Below are 25,296 nucleotides of genomic sequence, written 5' to 3'. Positions count from 1 at the left end.
CATGTGGGGGTTCTAAATATATATTAATGTATGCCTTCGTTATCAAAGTTATATTCAACAGAATGCTATTTCTTTGCTGCAGCGACTGCTGCAAGCAATGAGCGGGGTGGCAGCCTCTGGTCAAAGCAGCGCGGCCCCAGCCTAATTGGAAGTACAGTGTTAGCCCTCCTAGACCTGTGGGCGCGCGTGACTGGCACGACATGTCGCACAAGCAGATCCCCATTGGATCCCCATTGATCGAGGCCCTAACAGGGTACTCCAAGCACTGCACAGAGTGAGAGCTCACTGACGCAGGACAACACTCAGCAGCCCTGAGCCTCAGTGGGAGCCTCAGCCCCTGCGTACAGTGCAAAACCAGCCAGCACTCAGTAGCACAGCAGGCCCTGCAGAGACCAGAGGCAGCTCCACACCTTTTCTGAGTGGGAAGTGAACCCGCAAGTGCTGGAGCTCAGGATCTGTGAACTACCGGAGTTTAGGCAATTATCAAAAAGCGCCAGTCCAGTAAACACGAGCTGCCTGAAAAATCAGGTGCAGGCACCAAGGAGATTGTACCTTCATAATCTACAGTTCATCTAATATCGGAGAAGTGAGGGTTATGTCAACATATAAAGCAGCGTGAAACAAAAGGCTAGGTGGGAATGAAGCCACATGGTTCTCAATGTTAACTTTTAACCCTTTTGTGTCATTACCCATCACAGACTGAGCAGGGATGGGAAGCACAAACTAATAATAAATTCAAGGTATTAAAAAAAAAGTGTGTATCCAAACCTCGAACAAATTCAGAGAGAAGTATAGAAAAAAGGTTGACTATCAGTTGAAGTTGTTAATTTCAACATAAAATTTATAATTGTGTACTTGTTAAGAGTAGCAAAAATCGAGAAAATGATTGCCTCCCCTGCAGCTGGATAGGAAAAGGCACATGTTATGAACTACTATAGTGACAAAAACAATGACATTTTTATAAATATCTGACATGATTTTAACATGCCTCTGGCTTCTTCAAACATGACGCTCTCATGGTAGATGTGGAAATCATGGGTAGATATTTTTAACGTGTGGAAATAAATGCCAGAGGCACTGGTTGAGATAAAATACAGTCCCATGACTCCTTGACTGCATGGCTTTTACAAAAAAGCAATAAGAGCAAAGCTAAAGATTATCCAGGGATTCTTTGTTGATACTAGGTAGAGTTTGGTGAGCCAACAAAGTAACAAAGCAACATATTAACATGGCATTACCATTACAAATGACAATGCCTTTTATATATGTGTTGCTTGAAAAACATAAATAAAAGGCTTTATCATTTACAATGCCAATAGCTTAAAATCTCGCCATTGTGAGACCTATTGCATTGCAAATGCTGGTTCTGACCTGGTTTTTGTAAGCTTTAGGATTTTGAGCCCTTTATCACTGCTAAGCATTGCTCAAGTGAATGTTCTCTCTTCTCCAAACGTGTGTAATTAGTGTATACCTACTTGAACTATTTAATGTATGTGTAAGTCCCTTGTAAGGTGGTATACCATATACCCAGGATCTGTAAGTTATGCTACTAGTGGGCTGCAGCACTAATTGTGCAGCCCACAGAAGTAGTCTTTCAAACCTGTGCCAGACCTGCCACTGCAGTGCCTGTGTGTGTGCAGTTTACTGCAACTTTAACTTGGCATTTAAAACTACTTGCCTAGCCTTAAACTCCCCTTTTATTACATGTAGGTCAATTAATCAATCAGGGTTTTATATAGCGCGCTACTCACCCGTGAAGGTCTCAAAGCGCGGGGCGGCAGCTCCAGATCAGTTGAAGAGCCAAGTCTTGAGGTCCTTCCTGAACGTGTGCAGGGTCACCCCTATGGTAGGCCCTAGGTAGCTCCGAGGGCAGGGTGCTATGCAAGTAAAAGGTAGGACATGTACCTGGTTGTTTTACAGGTCCTAGTAGTGACAAACACTCATATTAGTGTTTTAACTACTGTGAGGTCTGCTCCTCTCACAGGGGATTCCTTAAAATACCTTTACACTATAATTCCTGATTACAGAGGAGTAGCGGCTTTATGTTTTATATCTTTGGATTGGTAATGGCAAATCCTCTTTACTAGTAAAGTTGGCTTTGACATTACTAGTTTATTACTATTTTATAGGTACCACTTTTAGAAAGTGGACATTTCTCTGTACTTACCATTGTATGTGCCTAACAGTCTGTCTCCAGTATATGTCTGGGGTAAAGGGCCAGCTACACATTCTGCATCCCCTTTACACAGGCTCAAACACAGGATTCTTCAGGGCATCTGCATTCATCTGCATACTGGTGGGTCTTCCCGGGCAAGAGAGAAGAGAGGGACTGACACCTACACTTCAATAGGTAGGGCCGAGTCTTCACACAAATCACTGATCAAAAGGTAGGCTGGCTGTGCACTTCAAAGGCTTTGCGTTGAAGTCACCTCCATTTCAAAGGCACTTTTGCGTATAAGTGCTGGGACTCTGACCCCTAAAATTAGACACTACTGGACTTGTGACCAAGCTCTGTCAGAGGAACTGTTGTGCAGCCCAAAGGATTCGTCTGGGCTGCTTTTATGGGAGGACTACCTTTCTGCTTGCCGCCGACTGCTCTGCCGACTGCTCAGCCTCTGTTGAAGGAGTGCTGAACTCTGCCTTCTTCCAAGTGATCCCCAAGGGCTTGCTTGCTTCCCCCTGTTCCCGAAGTCTCAGCACCATCAAAGACTTCATTGTTCTACCCTCGCCGTGGAGCTTGCCTGCCTACGGATGGAGCGCTTTTGCTTGCTCAGGATCAGCACTACACATTTGAAACTGTGACCGGGAACAGAGTGTGCTGGATTGCCAGCAGTATTGTTGATCGACAAGCGTTCGGCTTTGTTCAAAGACCAGATCATCTTGTTCGACCCGCACTGCAACCCTTCAAGGCTGTTTGTGGCAATCACCGCCAAAGTTGCTACAGCGCCTCCTGCGCAGATCTTCAGCAATGTGTTGATCGGTAAAACCATGGACATGCCGGAGACACAGTACTTGTCAGCTCGACTCTGCTCCATTGGCAACACAGTGTGTTCTACGCTGGTGATTTCCCATCAGGGTGACGATGCGGGACCCACTTCCGACTCACTAACATCCCTGCAGAGGTACTTGGACTGAGCCACCAGGCGGCAACTTCTCAGGAGGGCCCCAGCTTGGATCTTGGTCATTTTGAAGCTGTCCAGTGAGACAGCCCATATTCATTGCAGCACGAACAGTGCGTTGAACACTATTTTTACCTGCAATCTCTGAAAGTAATGATTTGAAAAGTATTACTTGCATTTTTATTGTTTGGGTTTTGTTGATATTACAATAAAAGTATTTTTATAAAACTGCTTGGAGTCTTTTTGAGGTGTATTCATGTGGGGTGGGGTGGTGGGGTGTGTGGTGTGTGTGGTGTGTGGCGCACAAATACTTTACACTTCACCTCTTTAGGTTAGCCTGGCTGCTGTGTGCCAAGCTACCAGAGGGTGAGCACAGGTAAACTTTTAGTGTGTATCTTACTTACCATGACTACAGTGGCGGTTCCTGTCTGGCCCGAGTGCATAACTCAGCCAACCAGGAATTCCATTCCTAACAAGTCCCCTCTTTAAAGAATACTACAAATCGGTGCAATAACGAATATTCTATCCAGCTTCTTCTACTCTTATTCATTGACGTTATGCTTACCTTTGGTAAAAGGCAGCGGACTGCTGCACATGGTCAGTTAGCCCAATAGAAATACCATTGCTGGACCTGGCCTTTTTAGTAGGGTTCTCCCCAAACATTTTGCCTTCCTCCTATATTTTTTTCTGACCTGTTGTTGGTTTTAGAACTCTGGGCACTTTACCACTGCTGATTAGTGCTAAAGTACATGTGCTCTCTCTCCTGTTAACTTGGTAGGATTGGTCAACACTGGTTTGGCATATTTAATATCCGTGTAAACCCCTTGTGCAGTGGTATCCTATATACCGAGGGCCTGTAAATTAAATGCTACTAGTGGGCCTGCAGTTCTGCTTGTGCCACCCACAGTCATGGCCTTTAGGATAAGCACTGTTGTCTATACTCCATTTTACATACATTGTCCCATCTACACGACAAAAACGATTCAAAACGGGTGGCTTTTTACCTAATAGCTGGCTCCTGTCTGTTCGACACCAGGCTCTTAGTCTTCTATCAGAATCCCTGTCCCGTATATACATAAACATGTCCCCAGGCAGGTCTGTATAAGGGTCACCACTTTTTTTTAATCCTTGGCCAACAGCCAGCTGTGCATGATCGCACTTGTTTAGAAAAGCATCGGTGATTGTTTTCAAAACATCCATGCTTGTTTTAAAAACATATTGATTCTAGAAAAAACCCCGGAGTGACCACTTTAGTATAAAAGACCCTCACTACCCCCTACAAATTAGAGGAGAATCCCTTCCAAGCTGAGACAGGGTCCTGCATGCCAAATCTTCGACACACAGCGGTCTGACATCCCTTGTGGGTTGTCATCCTTGATGCAGAGCTGGGGTCCTTTGTCCTGAACCATCAGGTGAGGGGCTGGTTCTTCCCTGGGGTGACCTAGACCCTCGGTCTAGGTCCACTCTCTCCCGGTGATCTGCTGTGCCGTCTCTTGCCTCCAGACCCCAGCCTCCTCCTCCTTGGGAGGTTTGAATGCTGCCCGCTCCTGCGTCCCGCTCCAACTGGGACCAGACTGCCTTTCTCAGCCTTTTTCTTTTTTTCTTATTTTTTTCCCCGTTGTGCAACTGTTATTGTGCCCATTTGTGTCTTGCTCTAATTCCACCACTGTTTTTATTTTCTCGTGCCTGCCTGTTCCTTTCGCTGCTGCTGCCCCTGTGGCACCTTCCCCCTGGAATTTCTCCCCGGAGTTCTACCGCCTCCCAGCCTATCCTCCCTCCCACCTCCCATACTTAATGGCGGCTGCTGCGTGGACGCATGCAGTGGGCGTGCCACCGGCGTGCCGAAGGTGCGCCAAAGGCAAGCCCATCTGCCCCCGTCCGCGACCCGACTGCGGCCAGTGCCAGGAACCTTGGACATCCCACTACCCATCGCTACAACACCAACACCCTCCTCGCACTCAACCCTGGAGAACTTCGAGAATGCCAACAGGCCTCACCGCACATGACCCATGGCCAGTTTCCTGCCTCCACTGCCGCCAGACCCTCACCGCCACCCTGGCCTCCAACACCGCCAGCACCAGTGACACCCTAAAATGCAGCCTCCTCAATGTACGCTCCGCATACAAACACGCCATGGAAATCTGGAACCTACTCGACTCTCGCCCGACATTGCCTTCTTCACAGACACCTGGACCAACGCATCCTCTGCCCCCGACATCAGCACCTCCATCCCAGACAGATACAAGATCCAGAGGAATGACCGCCCCAACCACCCAGGTGGGGGCATCGCCATCGCCCACAAGAGCACCCTCCACCTCACCACCTCCGGCGAAACCTTCGCCTCAGCTGAACACCTGCACTTCCAGATCCGGACCACCCCCAAAGCCACACTCCGAGGAACCTAGTCTACAGACCCCCAGGCCCCCGAACACCCTTCGCCACCACCATCACCGACTTCATCGCACCCCATGCCATCGCCTCAACAAACTACATACTCATTGGAGGCCTCAACTTCCACCTCGACAACCCCAGCGACCCCAACTCCACTATCCTTCGTGACAACCTCGCCAGCATCGGACTTAAACAACTCGTCAACACACCGACCCACAGAGCAGGACACACCCTTGACCCCATCTTCGCGGCAAGAAACAGCCTCCAATTCAGCCATACAACGCAGCAGCCATGGACAGACCACCACTGCGTACACTTTGCTATCAACAAACCCAAGGCACCCAAACCAGCCCCACATCTACCACATAGGAACTGGAGAAAGGTTACCGATGAGCAACTTAACTCCACCCTCACCCAAGACAACCACACCTGGGAACCCGACACAAACGACGCAGCCAGAGAACTCCACACCTGGATCTCCCACTGCGCAGATGAGGTCGCCCGCTATGCAAACTTGACAGACAATGCCCCAGGAAAGCCGCCTGGTTTACCACTGCTCTCCAAGAAGCCAGACGCACCTGCAGACGCCTGGAGAAGAACTGGAGAAACACCAAGACAGCTGAAAATTACACCACCTACAAGGAACTTAATTCACAAAAGAATCCTGGCCAACTCCAAGGAACTTTCAGTGTCATTCAATAATTCACCAACCCAAACAGCAAAGCAACTAACTTCATCCCATCCCAAGACCTCTGCGACAAAGTTGGAACCTATTTCCACCTCAAGATCAAAAACCTCTACGGCAACTTCATCGACTATCCACCAGGTGCCACAGACAGCCCCCCGCCCCCAGAAACACCAGCCAGCCCACCATCTCCAACTGGACACTGATCACAGCCGCAGACACTGCCTCGACCACGAAAAGCATCCACTCGTGACCCTCCACAGACCCCTGCCCCCCCCTCACATCTACTAAAGAGTCACGGCCACCATCGCGCCCAAACTTCAACGCACCATCAACACCACCTTCAAAACAGGCACCTTCCCAGATGACTGGAATTGCGCAGAAGTCAGACCCCTGCTCAAGAAGCCAACAGCTGACCCCACTAACCTCAAGAACTATCAGCCCATCTCACTCCTCCCCATCACAGCCAAAGTTGCAGAGAAAACAGTCAACAGGAAACTGACAGGATTCATTGAAGAGAACGCCGTCCTCGACCCATCCCAATCTGGATTCCGAAGCAACCACAGCACAGAGACCGCCCTACTTGCTGCCACAGATGACATCCGCACCCTCCTGGACCAAGGCCACTCCGCAGCCCTCATCCTGCTCGACCTATCAGTGGCCTTCGACACCATCTCCCACCGCACACTAGTCGCCAGACTACAGGACACAGGTATACAAGGAACAGCCCTGAACTAGATCCGATCATTCCTCACCGCAAGAAGCCAAAGGATCAGACTCACACCCTTCCTCTCCGACCCCATGAATATCACCTGCGGAGTCCCACAGGGTTCATCACTGAGCCCCACCCTCTCCAACATCTACATGGCCCCCCTCGCAGCCATCGTCTGACAACAAGGCCTCAACATCGTATCCTATGCCGACGACACCCAGATCATCCTCTCCATCACCAAAGACACCACCACTGACAAACTCAACTTCCGGAAAGGAATACAAGATGTTGCAGCATGAATGACCAACAGCTGCCTGAAGCTCAACGCCGAGAAGACAGTAGTCCTTGTCCTCAGTACCACCCCTTCTGCATGGGACAGCACCTGGGGGCCGACCGCCCTCGGAAGCCCACCTACCGCCTCAGACCACGCCAAGAACCTTGGAATCATCATCGATTCATCACTCACCATGAACCGAAAGGTCAACGCCATCACCTCCAGCTGCTTCAACACCCTCTGCATCCCCAGCAAGACCTTCAAGTGGATCCCCCCTGATTCAAGGAAGACAGTCACCAACGCACTCATCACCAGCAGAATGGACTATGGAAACGCACTCTACGCCGGCATCAACAAGTCCCTACTCCGCAAACTGCAGACAAACTCCAGACTCGTCCTCAGCATCCCCAGACACGAACACATCAGCCAACACCTACGAAGTCTCCACTGGCTCCCCGTGGAGAAAAGAGTCACTTTCAAAATCATCGCTCACGCCTACAAATGCCTACACAACCGACCCAAATACCTCAACGACAGAATCAACTTCCAGGTACCCAGAAGAAACCTCCGATCTTCCAACCTCGCACTGGTCAAATCTCAGTGGATCCACAGAGCCAGAGCAGGCAGAAGATCCTTCTTCCACATTGCAGCCAAGACCTGGAGCGAGCTACCGACAGACATCAGACGTGCCCCCTCCCTGAACACCTCAGGAAGGCCCTGAAGACCTGGCTCTTTGGCTAAACAGATCTGCGGACCCCCCACTCAGTGCCATGAGATCCTCATGGGTGAGTAGCACACTTACAATTCCCTGATTGATTGATGGACTACAGATTCACATAGCTATACGCATATACACCTACATATCCAGGTTAGGCTAGATACATTGTAGCAAATTACTTAGGGCGCGCATTGTCAGGACTAGGCAAGTGCTACTGTTTTTATCTGAACTGTTTCTGTTCATCTTATTAGCACTATGGTAGAAGTGTATCTACTATTTACACTATTGGTACTAGCAATCTCTTTTGTATGGTTCTGTCTCCCGATTGTTGCAGCACATATGTTTTATGCCAGGCTGTTTCTGGACCAATAAATTCTTATTGAAACGTCCCAATTGCCATCCTGTGTGTTCTCTGAGAGAAAGCAAGCACTAGTGTCTGAGTGAAACATACTATACTGTTTTCCAGGATTCCTGCGGAATCAGGGTGGTCATGTTCAGTGGTTTCCAGAGACTAGCTACACCCCTGTAGAACACAGGAGGGTGTTCCTGGCACTGTAGAGGAAGCTGGTCTAACGGCTGACATATTCTGTGGGGGTGCCCAGAAGCGGTTGGAACACCAAGCCCTCATTTTAGGCCATCCAAAACGCACACGTCCTAGGGGGACTCCTAGGATCTAAATGACAATAGCATTTCCACCCGGTCTCAGGCCTCTGCCACTGCAAGGCCTGCATGTGCAGTTTACTGCCACAGTGACTTGGCATTTAAAGTGCTTGCTAAGTTTGATACTCCACATTTACTACATATAGGTAACGCCTAAGATAGGATCTGGTTAGCACTATGGGCAGGGTGCTGGGTAGGTAAAAGGTAGGACACGTGCCTTTGTTGTGTGGCATGTCCTGGTAGTGACAAATAGCCTATTTGGTTTCTCACATCTGTGAGGCTGTTCCTCTTAGAGGTTTGCATTGAGAATTCCCTGATATGTGTTTCAGTGGTAATTTCTGATATGAAAAGGGAAGCGTTGCCATGTTTGGTATGTTTGAAATAATACTGATCAATCCGGCTTATTAGTGTAAGCAGATTTTGTATTACTATTTTAGAAATGTCACTAAGTAGTGGGCATTTCTGTGCGCTTATGATTTTTTGTGCTTTGCAGCCTGACTCCAATGACTGGTTCAGACCGACAGAAACCTGTTTTGTGCATTCACCCTAGACAGTCACAGAGGGAGCAGAGGTGTGCCCCGCATATCCTGAGGAGTCTTCCTGGGCTAGAGTGGTGGGAGGAGTTGTCACATGCACCTGAACAGAGCTGTGCCTGCCTTTCACAATGCTGTCTCTGCCCTTCTGTAGTGTGTCTTGGGCCAGGGCTGGGAATTAAATGGGGGTGTTGTGCACCTCTAAAGTTTTTTAAATCACCTCAGAGGAAGGACTTTGAGTACAAGTACATGATTTTAGACACTGCGTGTCACAGCATATATGTTTTACACCAGGCTGTTTCTGGACCAATAAATTCTTATTGAAAAGTCCCAATTGCCATCCTGTGTGTTCTCTGTGAGAAAGCAAACACGAGTGTCGGAGTGAAACATACTGTACTGTTTTCCAAGATCCCAGAGAAATCAGGGTTGTCATGTTCAGTGGTTGCCAGAGACTACCTACACCACTGTAGAACACAGGGGGCTGAGAGTGGCACTGTAGAGCTAGCTGGTCTAACGGCTGACATATGCTGTGGGGGTGTCCGGAAGCGGTTGGGACACCAAGCCCTCATTTTAGGCCATCCAAAACGCACAAGTCCTGGGCGACTCCTAGGATCTACATAACAGTAGCCTTTCAACACGGTCTCAGGCCTCTGCCACTGCAGGGCCTGCATGTGCAGTTTACTGCCACAGTGACTTGGCATTTAAAGTGCTTGCCAAGTCTGAAACTCCACTTTTACTACATATAGGTCACCCCTAAGGTAGGATCTGGTTAGCACTATGGGCAGGGTGCTGGGTAGGTAACAGGTAGGACACCTGCCTTTGTTGTGTGGCATGTCCTGGTAGTGACAAATAGCCTATTTGAATTCTTACTTCTGTGAGGCTGTTCCTAGTTTCTGATATGAAACGGGTAGCGTTGCCATGTTTGGAATAATACTGATTAATCCGGCTTATTGGTGTAAGCAGATTTTGTATTACTATTTTAGAAATGTCACTTTAAGTAGTGGGCATTTCTGTGTGCTTATGACTCTTTGTGCTTTGCAGCCATCAAAGTCTGGTTTAGACTGACAGAAACCTGTTTTGTGCATTCACTCTAGACAGTCAGAGGGAGCAGAGGTGTGCCCGCATATCCTGATGAGTCTTCCTGGGCTAGAGTGGTGGGAGGAGTTGTCACATGCACCTGAACAGAGGTGTGCCTGTCTTTCACAATGCTGTCTCTGCCCCCCTATAGTGTATCTTGGGCCAGGGCTGGGGATTAAATAGGGGTGCTGTTCACCTCTAAAGTTTTTAAAGACACCACAGAGCAAGGACTTTGAGTATAAGTACAGGCGCCCTGAACCCATGATTTTAGACACTGTGTGGGACTTGTAACCAGATGCTGCTGTCTCTACATACTGCACCAGAGGATTGTTGTTCTGCTAGGAAGAACTGCCATTGGACTAACTTGCTTTGTTGTGCTAACCTGCTAGAGACTGCCACTTTGCTGAAAGAACCAGTGTGCTGGTTTACTGACTGCCTCTCTGCTCTTGTGCTCCCCAGTTGTTCTCCAAGGGCTGGATGTCTGCTTTCCCCACCCCGGTTTCTTTGGAAGCCTAGGGATTTTCCCCCAGTTGGTCCCAACCTGTACCAAGAAAGAAGTGCATGGTGAGCACTTTGGGTTTCTTCTGGCTCCTCTAGTGCCAAAAAAGAAGCGTGTGGTGAGTGCTGTAGGAGGCACTGTAGTATTGGGTCCCTCACCCAGTGAACCCGGGTCCAGAAGTGCATGGTGATAGCCATCTTCCCATTTTCTCCCTCACTTCAGTACCTGTAAAGTGTGGCAGCCCCGTGAGGGCAGACTCCTTCAAGAAGAAGGGGTCTCCTGACTACTGTCTATTTTCCCAGCTGCCTCTCCAGTGAGAGAGGGATCTGTCGTGGCAGCAGGGGAAAGGCCGGAAGGAGGGGTGATGACAGAGTCGAGGGACTCCGCCATTGCATGCGAGGGGGCGTGGGGTGGTGAAGGCGTGCTGGTCTTGCCTGCATGGGGGCCGTGAGACGATTATAGTCCCCGGTCTGGTAGTGGAGCAGACATCTGTATTGAAGCAATATAGGTAGTGTGGGGACTCGGAGGAAGATAACACTGCCCTCTGGCAGCTGAGGAGCCTGCTGCTTCTTCCTAACCTGGCCCCCATCCATGGCTGTGTATGTGAGCTTTCTATCACAAGGAGTGTGACTACTTACCGGTCCCGAGGGGCCCGTGATCAACACTGCATTGAGGAGGCGGTGCACGACGGGGGGGTGGGGGGCCTGGCAATCACTCCGGTAGGAAGACCGCAACAAGGCACCTACTCAAGAGTGCGTGCCCTCCACGCAGAGCACTACCATTGCAGACAAAGTGTGGGCATAAGTGAATCATTCGCCTCTTGGAGAGGCTGAGATTGGGTGTTCCTTTCATTGCAGAACATGTGCTGGCATTGGGACCCTGCGAGGACTCCTGTGTGACTCTAGAGTTTATGCACCTGCTTTTGGTTTATACTTGGGGTGCTTGCCCAGCATAACCACTGTAAACTTCGGGGTGAGACCTCAACAGCGGCCCCTGCCTCAGGGAGTTAGCGAAACTAAGAAATTTACGTGTTAACTGCCGCAGGTGCACAGGTGTTCTTGTGCTGTACGTTCTGGGTTTCTTTACCGTATACGATGTAAAAGAAGTGAAGATGCACTGTGGCTTTCTGGTTTATGGTGAAGATTGGCGATTCCAGTGCAGTTCTCATTGTTGCATTACCAGCACATATGTTATTTTATGGCTTGCCTGGTCAGGATAACAAGTAACATATACTGTGATGGTATAATATGTACAGCGATGGTGTAGGGTGTTTTCATGACGTGGGCAACCTATAATTATTTACTCTATTGCACTAACTGAGGTTATGACAATTGGCTAGTTGGCAAAGTGATTTATTATGTTTGTGACTATGGACTATATATAAAATATTTTAGATATTTTTATATACTACTGTGTGGAGTCTCTTTTGTGGTGTATTTATTGCATCACTGGTGTGGGTGTGTGTTATGCAAATGCTTTACATATTGCCTCTGTGATAAGCCTGATTGCTCTGCCAAGCTACCAAGGGGGTGAGCAGGGTTTATCTTGGGTGTGTAACTCCCCTACCCTGACTAGAGTGTTGGGTTCTTCCTAGCTTAGGTGCATACCCTAGACACACAGAAACCCCATTTCTAACAACCATATAAATACATCATATCCACTGTTGCCCAAAAAGGTGTTCACCATCAAAGGGAAAATTAATAAGGTGCTGCTAAACCTCAGAGTGGAACCAGATACTTAAACCACATTGACCTTGAAGAAGAATGCTGCGTGTGACCTTCCTAGTGGGGATATTAGGTGCACCATAGCACCACAGATGTTTGCACTAGAGATAGTCTTGCTGTCCTGGACTAAGTAAGTATCTCCTACTGTATGCCTTCGGATGGTATTTGATTTGCTAGTCCATCTCGTCCTAATAGTAATGGTCATACTTTGAGAGTAGACAAATGAAACTCATATTAAGACACTGTTTTCTTGCCTCCACAGAGACATGTTTTCCAGCTGCATGGATCTTTTGGCTTTCTTTGTAGGAAGGCTATCCATTTCCTGCGCCATATGCAATGCATTTGCAATATGTGTTTACCATCAGTGAGACTAGAAGAACATGGCCCCTTATTCAGAATGGGTCTTCCAGAGCACCTTTATATTTCTTTTGGACCCTGGGTGTTACCATCCTGGTCTTGACTGGCTCTTCAAAGTTCTCTGCTGCACACTTAGTGATGCTCTTAAGCATAGGCAGGAACTACACAGTCCTTTCTGTTTTGATAAGGTGTCAAGGCTTGCAGTTCTTGGGGATTGCAAAATGTACTCCAAAATAGAATCCACGCCTCATGCCTACTTCTTGAGGGTCATCTGAATCTACTCCTGATGTGATGGTTACACCAACATTTTCTAGATGTCTGGCAAAGAAAGCTGTACAGCCACCTGACCTCGACATTTCAGAACGCTTGATTATAGGTGTCTAGCCATTCAAGCAGAGGCTGGGAGAACAAGTTATTTTGTTTAATTAATACTAGCTTTGAAGTCGAAGGTGTAGGATTGCACCTCAGGACTTCCAGGCTGCAGTTTTAAGTGAAGGGTTGGTACTTGTGGCTCGAAGCATTCACAGTGCCATTGCCCTACGCCAGACTGCTTCAAAATCAGTACTCTAACCTAGGTTCCAGACTCCATTCGAGATCAAACACTGGAAGGTTGATCCGTGAGTGTGTGCGAGTCTGTCCTCAAAGTAGTCTTTGTCCTAGGACCAGTTTTTTGGGCCCCAGAGACTGTGTTCTGTAACACAGGAGCCATCTGAGGAAAGGATGTTGGTACTCTTCTCTGCCTTCCTGGTGATATGCCCAGAACAATGACCTTTGGGTCGAAAGACCGGCATCGACTCCAGTGTATCCTATCATTGCCTCGTATTACACGCCCAGTGATGGTGCTTTCTATGCTGTATTATATTTTTATTTTTGAAGGCCTTGCAGGCTGAAAAGTTTGTTTCTCCTGGTCTTGAGGTAGACAAAGGTTACACACTCCATGATAGTCGCAACACACGAATTTTGAATTGCATTCAAGGGAATATTCTGCATTACTACCCTCCCACCAATTCATGACTATGAACACAAAACAAATCTTTAAATGCCCTCTCTGGAAAAACAAGTGCCTGGAGTTGAACTGATTTCAGTTGTAGCAAGATGGTCCAAGAGCTTAAAATGAAAGTCCGAAGCCAATGGCAGGAACAAAAAAACAATCTAAGGTGGATTCTTTGTTCTTGGGTATTGTAAGCTTCAGGAAGGAAGCACAAGATAGTGATACTAAAAATTCAAACAAACATTTGCATCCAACACTAGATTGAAAAATGAGTGCAGAACATGTGATCTACAGCAGTATGGGCTACAAACAGTGTTCCATGGCCTACGGTGTTTAACGCCGCTTGTAGATCTAAAAGACACATAGGGGGGGGGAAGTTTCCTCCATACTACTAGTAGGGTGCTCATTCCTTTGGGGCCTTTAGGAAGAAATCCAGATTGGTACAGATTAGAAGATTGTTAAAGATGCAGGAAAGAAGCTCTAAGTGTGAAAATTGTCTAGAATTTAGCAAAAAAGGGCAATTTGGAAACTGGCCTCAGGTTTTTGAGGTCACTGTGGTGTGTCTTTTCCATATACAGCATATGAGTAAGTTGACTAGATTTGAGGGAGGGAAAGGTACCTTTAGTTAGTGAGGAGTCGATGAACATGATAAATGGGCAATATACTGAGTTCAGGACTTTATCATGTTTGCTGGGAACTGAATGTCTGTGTACAAAGCCTCAACTAAAATTTCTATAATCTGTAGGAAAGAAACCATGACCACTTGTTCAGAATTTGTCCATTTTGAGATGGTTCTATCATGGATGCAGTGTAATGCGGGTATAGGAAATTGTCGTAAATGTCACTTTGAATTTTTAAGATCTTTTGTAAGAAGATAGCAAGGATTAGTAGGGAGTACGTTGAGTTAAATGTTTTAGTAGAGTGTCTTCCAATGACTCAGGGTCTCACTAACCTCTTAAAGATTTTTTTCTTTGGCTGAAGTACTAGATATTGGTATTGGAGCTTTAAGAGTGGGGTTTGCCGGTTTTGCCAGTTTTCTAGGTGATCCTCAGTTTGCCAGGGTGCACAGTGTGTCCACTAATGGATTTAGGACAGTAGGTGACAGTTTTTTGAGAACCTATAGAGCAGTGTAGGAGAACGTAAGATCCTCTTTGCAGCAGTTGAGGATAGGGTTAGATTACTGAGCTCCTTAGAGAGTGGAAGGACATGTATTCTTAAATAGTCGAAACATAACTATTGTTTTTAGTTTGCCCTTATAGTGCAAAGCTGATGCACAAGGGGAAGGTTTAAAGTGTTGCCTCTATATATAAGAGAGACAGAGACAGAGAGAGAGAGAGAGAGAAGGGTTTTTCGTGATGTTACTAGAGATGCGGAATTGGTAACAGAGCAGTTTGGATGATGGAAATTATTAAAGTCTACTGTACAGGACATATTTTCCTATGAATTACACCCCCATTTTTGTTTGGGTCTGTCTTTGTATATGAAGGTGTAACTTTCAGGAACTAGGATGCTGAAAAGTAGTAAGGAAGTCAGCGAGAGCCATGTTTTGTTGATGAATAGGAGGTTTATGGAGTGAGATATAACAAGGTCCACAATTTCACATACATATGTCTCAGCAGTTTTGGTTCGAATATGAAATTTGAAGAGCATACGAAGGAGAGACTTACCATGGTCACCTAACTGTGACTCTCCAGATACCTCAAAGCTCCTCAGCGGAGGAAGTGCTGACCCGTCCTGCTTTGTCGATATTTTGAGGACAGCGGTGGCTTCAGGGGCGAGGGGGAGTGGCAGATTGAGTTTTTAGTCCTGTTCCAGGCCTCTACAACTTATTACAGACTACCACCCACCGCTCCTAGTGTCCTGTGGCTGCAGCTGCCATTGTCTCACACTCATTTTCCTTCTTCTTGGTGCCTCACCTAGATTTGTTTTCCCTCAAAATCGAATGGCTCTCTCAAGACAAGGGACACATTTCTGCAAGGGCTAAAATATTTTGTGACAATTTCTTTTACGCTTTGAAGACCTTCAGTCTGTGTCAAGCTGTCTGATAAATCATCTCAGCAGGCTGGAAAAGTTGCCAGTTCAACGGTTGCATCTCCTAATGTTTCCAAAAAATATCTTTGTTATTTTCAGGAAATGTGTCACCTCACCATGACCATGCAGTGTGGCCGATTGGCCCCAGAGCAGTTAAAGCAGCAGCCGGCATTTTTATTTTTTCCTTGCCACCCCACAGCCAGTGCAGTTCTGATGGGATATTGAACAGGTAAGATTGCATACCTGCCTCCTTACAAACTATTGTCACCATTTAAGGAGGGCCAGGACCTTTGAGGGGGCAGGGCCTGGTGGCGAGATGCACTCTGTACCTCACCAAGCTCCCCCTCCAAAACAAAAAGCAAAAAACAAAGGGTAATCAAGACGGTTGCCGATATTGGGTGTTTTTACACCTTTTATGGACATTTGCTGCTTACAGTCTCCAAAAATGGGCTAACAATCATCCACTATTTACAGTGGTTTTCAGCTTGTTTTCCCTACTTCAGTGTGATTTCCGCTACTCACCGGGTGACCGTGTGAAGAGAGCAGAAATCATTTAACACACTGTGGCACCATGTGTGTTCAAAGGTCTGAGATTGTGAGCGAATATTTTTGGGCCGTTTAGGGTTTGTTGTGTCCGGTGGGCAGTGCAGGATTTTACTGTGGATTTCCCTGACATTACAAAACCTTGCCGGGGCCTTCAATGCAAGGAGTCTGTACCTAGCACAACACCTATATTGGAGGTGGGGGGCTGCAGCTTTGGGTTTCCACCAGCACAGTCCCTTCTGAAATGGAGATGATATGTCAACATCACAGGTCAGTGAGTGGGCTGATTTTCTTCTGCGGTTTGAGGGCCTCTTAGTTGTGGTGAGCAGGGCAGAGTTTTTCTGTTGATTTCCTGGATTTAATTTAGAAACCTTGCCTGGAGCTTAAATTCAAGGAGTCTCTACCTTGCAAAACACCTATACAGCTGAGGTGTCGGGAGGCAGCTTTCTTTTTCCTTGACACACCAGCTGCCAGTGCAGTCCCCAAAGGGTAGATCCTGTGACAGATCAGTATGTGGGTTTATTTTTGGAGGGCTGATTGTGGGTTTGGTGCAGTGGATTTTAATGTGGATTTCCCGGATATTAGAAAAAACATTACAGCCAGCAAGCTTAATTGCATGCAGTCTCCAATACATTGCATAACACACATGGTGTCTTGACAAGTTCAAAATTGCCCTATCTTGCAAATGTGGGCCACCAGGACCAGTACTTGTTCATTCTAAGAGCTACAAGTAGCTCTAAGAAAGAATAGGGAGGAACTAAGCTTCAGGAAAAAGTTGAAGACCTTTTTTACTTATGGCATAAGGATCACTGCTATGAGTGTAGCCACGCACTTTAGAAGTGGCAAGAATGGAATAGTCCGATTTGCTAAGGGGGGGGGGTACTTAATTTGGGGCTAGGGCATATTTTCTGTCCCATTCTTGTCCTGGCGAGGAAGATATAACCCCTCCGGTCTGGCTAGCAGACACAGGTGGGATCTCTGACAGCTTCCGACTAGACCATGTGCAGCTCTACAGCCTGCATGAATCAGCACTTCCTGCTGTGGCAGCCTGCTGGCCCCCATTCATGCCAGTCTGAGAACTTGGAAGAGACTCAAGGCAAGCGCTTATCCTGGCAGACACTCCTCTGCACTTCTGGTAGCACAGTATAGTCAGAGGAGTCATAGAATTCCTACATGCTGCAGAGATGAGTGAACTTCAGTGCACATTAAACTACTCGGCCACCCTTCGATTTTTAGCTATACTGTACTGACAACCAGAGACATGCTTTTCTCAATCTTGCTATGTTTTCAGATGCACTGGCCTCTGTGCCTGTTGCATAGTTTTGATTCTCAATTGATATCTTGTCAGGTTAAGCAAGTGGTTCCAAAGGCCCCCTTCCAAACTGCCCCATAGTGTGTCTTCATTGCGATGAAGAGCTGTGCTACAATTGTTTTACAGTACTGTCATCTTAGAAAGAGGTTGTAGGTTAGGGACCTTTCATTTCAAGAGTTTTGCATTAGTTTCAAGATATGTTTAGAGCTTCTCATTGTTAAAAATGTAATTTCTAAGATTTAGTACTTTCAATGGACATTATTGAATGCTTTTACCCTATAAGCAACCTGATAACTTGACAACTTTGGTTTGCGCCCCACACATGGCTGATGAGGTTGGCGCTGCCCATCTGCGCTCCATCATAGAACACCACACCGTGCATTTCTTTTAATTATTTATTTTAGTACGTTCGAATTTAAATTTCCTCCTCCCACTCTTTGTACCGAGTACCTCTGCTCCTTGTGAAGACATCACTCACCAACAGCATTGATGTCTCAGTTCTTTACTCTGTGTCACCAGTCAGTGCAGCTCCTTCTTTTCTCTCCATCGATCCATCTCTGCTGGGACCTCCCCTTTTATCTGACCAGGATTGACACCACACTGCTGTGCATGGATCCATAGGTTGTGGCGCATGGTGCATGGGTGGCCAATATTAAGCATCACATTCATAGCACACTTTATATTGAGGTGTACATGCTTCTGTGTATTGTTTGCCTGCTCGTGTTGTCCTAGTTTGTAAGCAGGTCGGAGAACATGTGAAGCACAGTTGAATGTTTATCGTTCCATTGGTCCCTCACTCTCATTGCCTTGTAGGGGAGAAGGCAGCAGTCTCTTATCACAGCTGCTGTGAATGCTTGAAGGCAGACAAGGGGGTTCTCTTGGAAGGTTTGTGGCCGAGGCTGCTTCCCTACACACCCTCAGCTTATATTCTACTTTACTGAGGGAGAGGCCCTTTTCCACAATTGCAGCAGGCTGGTTCTGATTCTTTAAGAAGCTCATGCATATTTAGCTGTTTAATGCATTTGATCTGAGAACAACAAAAGATTCCTAAAGGCAGGAGCCTTGCACAACAAATAACCTGTCAGTTATTTATTTCGGTTATGCATTTCTTTTCTGCTTTTGAGTGGTAGAAGTGGAGCGAGGGAGTTTGGCATCAAAGCATCAGGGAGAAAAGGCTGAGCTAATAAACGTGCAAACAAACACAAACATTCAACTAGCCCACAGTTTATCACTGCATCCAAATTCAGAGGTGCCTTAGGAGCTGCCATGTACTACAGGGTCCCTTTAACACGTAACCACTTCTGAAGGCAACACTGGATCATTATAAGTGTTTATAAATGTTGCTAACTTAAATATATATATCCTGTTTGATTTAATTGATAAGAAATAATTTTAAGGAATGCACCTCATTCCCACACAACACTGGGCATGATCTTTTGTTGAACCAATTTTAGTAAGCCAAGTTCAACACTGTAGAGACCGAACTTGTTTTTTACTTCACTGTTTTGATAATGAGCTATAATTAACTAATCTCACATTGTGGAAATCAAATTGTCCTACTTTGCATATCTAAGTATGCAAGTATGTGCATCTCAGTATGTTAAGTGCTTACAGTTATGAAAAGGCCAGACATATTGGATGTGCCAATGCTTGTTTCTTTAGGTAACATTCTTGTCCTCACAGATTTGCAAACTTCAACCATTGACCATTAGCATTGCTTTCCTTTGTAACTGTGATTTGTAAAGATTAATGTCACTTAATGGAGGCTCCTTACCAGTTGATCCATGACGCTCCCCTCCGCTTGTGGCATGGACCGTCTCGTTAGCAGACGGGCCGTCAATGTCAGTAGTATTCGCTGGAGCAGCAGCAGTGCGATGATATCCTGTAAAACAAGGAGCAGAGGCGCTTCTAAAATACCAATCCATATTACTGGTGGAATAAAGTAACTCAACTCATCACCAGAATTCTCTGGGCTATTGTTAATTTTCAACAGCCTGTTAAAACTCCACCATGATGCATTGAGGTTAGCTGAAATTCTTCCAAATCTAACTATCTTAAATTTCTTTGCAAATGTGTTTATCTGTAAAGGACAACTTTATTTTTTATTAAATCTCCTGTACTCAAGATTCTCTGGGAGTAACTTACAGACAAGGTTTTTATCTTTTTCATCCTTTCTATTTGTCCATTTATGTGGAGAGCATATTAAGCAATTTTCCTTTGCGATATACCCTTTTTCTTAAAACATTCTTACAAACTGGAAGAAGCAAACTGAAACCCGTTATCAGTTATAATACTTTCCGGAAGTCCATCCCTCCAAAAATAGTCATCAAGAAACGGAATTACTGCTTCATTGTGGGTTGATTAATCTACTTTATTTGAGCCCACTTGGGAAAACAGTCTACCGATAACAAACTATACCCACAATAAGGTCCTAATAAAACCGATTTGTTAGACTTGGAGCAAATAGTACAATTGTTAACAAAACTGGAAATCTGTGAATCCAAAGGGAGTCAACAAAATGTTGACTCTTTTCTTGTTTACAGTCCCACTCTGTGCCCTGTGTGTGATAACTAGGCCTGGGTGGTAAATTCCGTTCCGCGGAACGCGGAATTTGGGTAATTTCGCGTTCCGCGGAGAACTCAGAATTGCCAAAAATTCCCTGATCCGCATCTTCGCAGAATCTTTTACTTGTTTGCCCTTTCAAAATGCGTGTTCCCAAGATATTTCCCCCCCGAGCACACAAACAGCATTCGCGAACAGGAAAAAAGCATTGCAAACGGGCGGAACAAGCAATTCCTTGTGTTCGCAGAACTCTGCGTGCTCGCAGAGATTTTTTACCGTTTCGCAGAGCTTTGCGTAGCGCGACTATGCAAATTCCGCCCACCCCTAGTGATAACCCAAAACACAAATGTGCATATCTTTAGCAGGAATGAAGCATATTTGCTTAAACACTAGATCTCTGCTGATTGAAGAAAAATGCTACTTACCAGTATGCATCTGTTCTTGGCATGTAGAGCGGCAGAGATTCACACCCTGTGCATAGATCACCATCTGGTGTTGAGCTCGGATGCTTGCACCTTGTTGTTGTCTTGGAAGAAGTATTTTGTAGTCACGAGATAGGTGACTCCTCCCTTGGATGATAGTGCGCATGGGCATCGACTCCATCCTCAGATTGTTTTTCGCCATGAAGGGAAATGGAGTTTGTAAGAACAGAAAGATTTCCATGAGAATGTATCTAAATAAGATAACACTGGAACAGATACAGGTTCGGGGAGGTGGGTAGGCGTGTGAATCTCTGCAGCTCTACATGCCAAGAACAAATGCATACTGGTAAGTAGCATTTTTGCGTTCGAGGCATATGAGCTGCAGAATTCACACTCTGTGCATAGACTGTACAGCAGTGTCTCCCCTAGAGGTGGTCGCCTGTATCGGTTGCAGCGGTTCGAAAAAGTGTCTTAAGAACAGCCTGGCCTACAGAAGCTTGTTCCTTTGCCTGCACATCTACACAATAGTGCTTGGTGAAGGTGTGTGTAGTAGACCATGTTGCTGCCTTACAAATGTCTTCTAGGGGAATGTTCCCTAGGAATGCCATGGAAGCCCGTGTTGAGTGCGCTCTAGGGGAAATTGTTAAGGCGCGCTTTGCTTTTTGATAGCATATCTGAATGCATTTGACTATCCACCTGGCAATTCCAGATTTGGAGATGGGGTTGCCTTTATGAGGTGGAGAAAAAGCTACAAACAGCTGTTTTATTTTTCTAAAAGGTTTAGTCCTGTCTATGTAGTAAAGTAAAGCTCTTTTGACGTCAAGCGTGTGAAGAGCTCTTTCTCCGACAGAATCAGGGTTTTGGAAAAACAGTAGTAACTATGGATTGGTTAAGATGGAATGGAGAAATTACCTTTGGCAGAAATTTTGGGTTTGTTCTAAGAATCACTTTGTTACGATGTAATTGTAAGAATGGTTCTTGTATAGTTAAAGCCTGGATCTCACTTACTCCCTTGAGAGAAGTGATTGCGACAAGGAAAGCTACTTTCCATGTAAGGAATTGTAATTCGCATTTGTGTAAAGGCTCAAATGGGGGACCCATGAGACTAGTAAGAACAATGTTTAGATTCCACACTGGAGATGGTGGCAGTCTGGGTGGAATTATCCTTTTAAGGCCTTCCATGAAGGTTTTGATATCAGGTACCCTAAACAATGACAAATGTTGTCTGTTTTGTAAGTAGGCCATGAGAGCAGCTAAATGTAATCTGATTGATGAGTAAGCAAGATTGCACCTTTGTAGATGTATTAAATAACGAATAATATTATGAGTTGAAGCATCTAATGGATCAATTTATTGGTGTTGCAGTAAATGATGAATCTTTTCCATTTAGCTGCATTGCAAGCTCTAGTAGTGGGGCGTCTGGCTTCCTTAATAATGTTCATACAGTCCGGTGGGAGGTTCAGGTAACCGAACTCTAAGATTTCAGGAGCCAGATTGCTAGATTCAGTTGTGCTGGATCGGGGTGCCAATGATTCTGCATTAGCAGTTATGGGGAGGGACGTAGTTTTTGGCGTGAGACTATTGAGAGTTTGAGGAGTGTTGTGAACCATGGTTGCCGTGCCCATGTGGGAGCAACCAGGATCATCTTGAGAGACTGCTGTTTGAGCTTGCGTACTACTAGTGGAATGATTGGGAGTGGCAGAAAAGTGTACGCAAATCTGCCTGACCAGTTCATCCATATCGCATTGCCCTTGGACAACGGGTGTGGAAACCTGGCGGCGAAGGTTGGCATTTTGCATTTGCGTGGGTAGCGAACAGATCTATGTCTGCTTGGCTCCCTATTTGGAAAAAGGGTTGAAGAACTTGTGGATGAAGTTCCCATTCGTGTATTTGTTGAGTCTGATGACTTTACAGATCCGCTATCTGATTGTTTACTCCTGGAAGATGTTCTGCCAGGAGATATATGTTTTGTGGAATGGCCTACCTCCATATACTTTGCGCTAGGTGAGACAGCTGCAAAGAATGTGTTCCTCCTTGCTTTTGTATGTAGTACATTGCTGTCATATTGTCCATCCGGACTAAGACAGCCTTGTTGAGAAGATGTACTTGGAATGACTTTAGGGCTAGAAATATTGCCAGTAGCTCTATGTGATTGATGTGGAGCGCTTTTTGTTGAGTGGTCCACCTGTCCTGAATTGTGTGATTTAGGAGATGTGCTCCCCAGCCGGTGAGTGATGCGTCTGTTGTTAGCACTATTTGTGGAACTGACTCTAGGAACGGCCGCCCTTCGGAAAGGTTTTGTGTGTTCCACCACTGCAGAGAGCGATGTGTGCGGCTGTCTACCAACACCACATCTGTAAGTTTTCCATGAGCCTGATTCCACTGACGTGCTAAACATTCCTGTAAGGAGCACATCTGAAGTCTTGCGTGAGGTACGATGAAAATGCAAGAGGCCATCATCCCTATTAATTGCATAAACACTCGTTCTGGAAGAGTGTTGATGCTCAAACTTGTTGATGAGGGTTTGCATGCTGGCTATCCTGGCTGGATTGGGGTATGCCAGAGCTTTGCTAGTGTCTATTGTGGCTCCTAGATACATTGTGGCTCCTAGATACTGATGTATGTAGGAGGGTTGTAGGTGTGACTTGGTGTAGTTTATTGTGAACCCCAAATTGTGTAACAGCTGGATCGTTTGATAAGTGTGATGAACACACTGGTTGTTGACTTGACTTTTATAAGCCAGTCGTCCAAGTATGGAAATACGTGGATTTGCTGCCTTCTTAAATGCAGGGCATTTTGTGAACACCCTGGGTGCTGTGGTCACCCCAAAGGGAAGGACCTTGAACTGATAAGGCTGTCCGTCTACTGTGAATCTTAGGTATTTCCTGTGAGCAGGGTGTATGGGAATGTGGAAGTAGGCGTCCTTGAGATCTAGTTTTGGCAAGGAAGTCGCCTCTTTGAAGCAGTGGAAGAACCTGCTGAAGAGTGATCATGTGAAAATGATCTGATTGAATGTAGAAATTCAGAGGTCTGAGATCCAGGATTGGTCTTAGGGTGCCGTCTTTTTTGGGGATTAGGAAATACAGGGAGTAAACCCCTGTTCCTTGATGTGGTATGGGAACTGGCTCTATTGCAAGCTTATGGAGCAGTGAAAGAACTTCTTGTTTTAGGAGTGTTAGATGTTCCCCGGACATTGAGCGCTGTTTGGGTGGGATATTGGGTGGAGTAGCAGTAAGTTCCAGGCAGTGACTAATCATACTGGATAATTTGTCTTAACCACTTGTCCGTAGTGATGGAATTCCAGACAGGTAGAAACTGTGATAGTCTCCCTCCGACCGGAGTGGAATGGTCTGGAGGGAGTGGAGGGAAGTCACTGCTTATTAGCGGGGGAGGTGCGTCTGACCCTGTGCCTCATGGGAGCAGTCCAGCCCGAACTGCCAAGCCATGTCTTCCCTGGACCAGAAACAAGCATCCTGGGACCAGTTTCTGGCTATTCAGCCGTCATCTGCCAGGCTAGCTTGAATCCAGTGGCAAAGTGAGCAAGGGACCCACTTCTGGGCATACCCTGCCAACTTAGGGCGAACAAAGCGATACCAAAGACTGGGGGTGTGTGTTTGATTTGCTCAAACGCTCCGTCCATCATCCCCTTTGGTATCGCTTTGTTCGCCCTAAGTTGGCAGGGTATGCCCAGTAGTGGGTCCCTTGCTCACTTTGCCACTGGATTCAAGCTAGCCTGGCTGAGGACGGCTGAATAGCCAGAAACTGGTCCCAGGATGCTTGTTTCTGGTCCAGGGAAGACATGGCTTGGCAGTTCGGGCTGGACTGCTCCCATGAGGCACAGGGTCAGACTGTTTTGCATATGGCCATGTCTGAACTGGGGTGGTGGAGTGAGCTAAAGAATGATGGATTAAACCCAGATCAGTTGACTGGGGGTGAGTGTTTGATTTGCTCAAATGCTCCGTTCATCATCACCTTTGGAAACATAAATCTTGACCCACATGAATGAGTGCCTGTGGGCACTACCTGCAACCACTGTCTTAAAGTAAGCACTCCCCAAGCCCACTTTAAGTAGTTATATAAGAATCGGTGTAACAATAGGTCTCCGAGACACAAGAGCTGCATCAATCTGTAGTAAGAGCTAAAAACAAAAACACAATTTAAGAATAATTTCATGCTTGGCAGGCAGAAGGATTGGATATTCTGTCCATGGACTTACGCAGCTGGATCTTGTAAAAACATGAAAGCTCTCCTGCTGTACTCTAAGTAGGCCTAAACTGTCTTGGGGTTGCTTGTGCTCCTGACAGAAAGGGTTTGGCCTAGCAGTTCAGGATGGATTGTTGCTACTGGAAGAAGGCTTACATCCACATGGCTGGTCTTTATCTAGAATGACAGTGGTTGAAAACAAATTCCTTCCATCACTTATTTCTTACAGTCTCTCAGCAGGACATGCAACCTGGAGGTAAACTAAGGCAACCTCGATGCAAAGTCTCTTCATCCTGCATGTACAGTGGTAGCAAATAAGTCAATGTACGGGGCTCCTTGTACTTTAGGGACTGCTTTAAAACACTATTATTCAGGACTCAGATGTGTTCTTTTGTGAGGTATCTGCTCAGTTCCTCCATGTTGGTGCTCTGACGCCCTAGAAGAGGAATGGGTGTAATGCTCATGTTCAGCAGAAGTAAGAAG

General features: G+C 46.2%; 1 protein-coding gene across 2 annotated transcripts in view; it reads right to left on the bottom strand.

The window, feature by feature from the left end:
* LOC146812949 (uncharacterized) overlaps nt 1-25,296 on the bottom strand; it is a 502,088-nt gene that overhangs the window by 299,565 nt on the left and 177,227 nt on the right. For both annotated transcript variants that reach the window (XM_085619987.1, XM_085619986.1), the window contains exon 5: nt 19,401-19,508. In XM_085619987.1, coding sequence (XP_085476113.1) covers nt 19,401-19,508 — 108 coding nt within the window. The remainder of the gene's footprint in view (nt 1-19,400; nt 19,509-25,296) is intronic.

This window comes from Triturus cristatus, chromosome 7, assembly GCF_964204655.1.
Source record: "Triturus cristatus chromosome 7, aTriCri1.1, whole genome shotgun sequence".
Taxonomy (NCBI): domain Eukaryota; kingdom Metazoa; phylum Chordata; class Amphibia; order Caudata; family Salamandridae; genus Triturus; species Triturus cristatus.
Note: the sequence above shows the minus strand (reverse complement) of the source record. Positions and strands in the feature narration are given on the sequence as shown.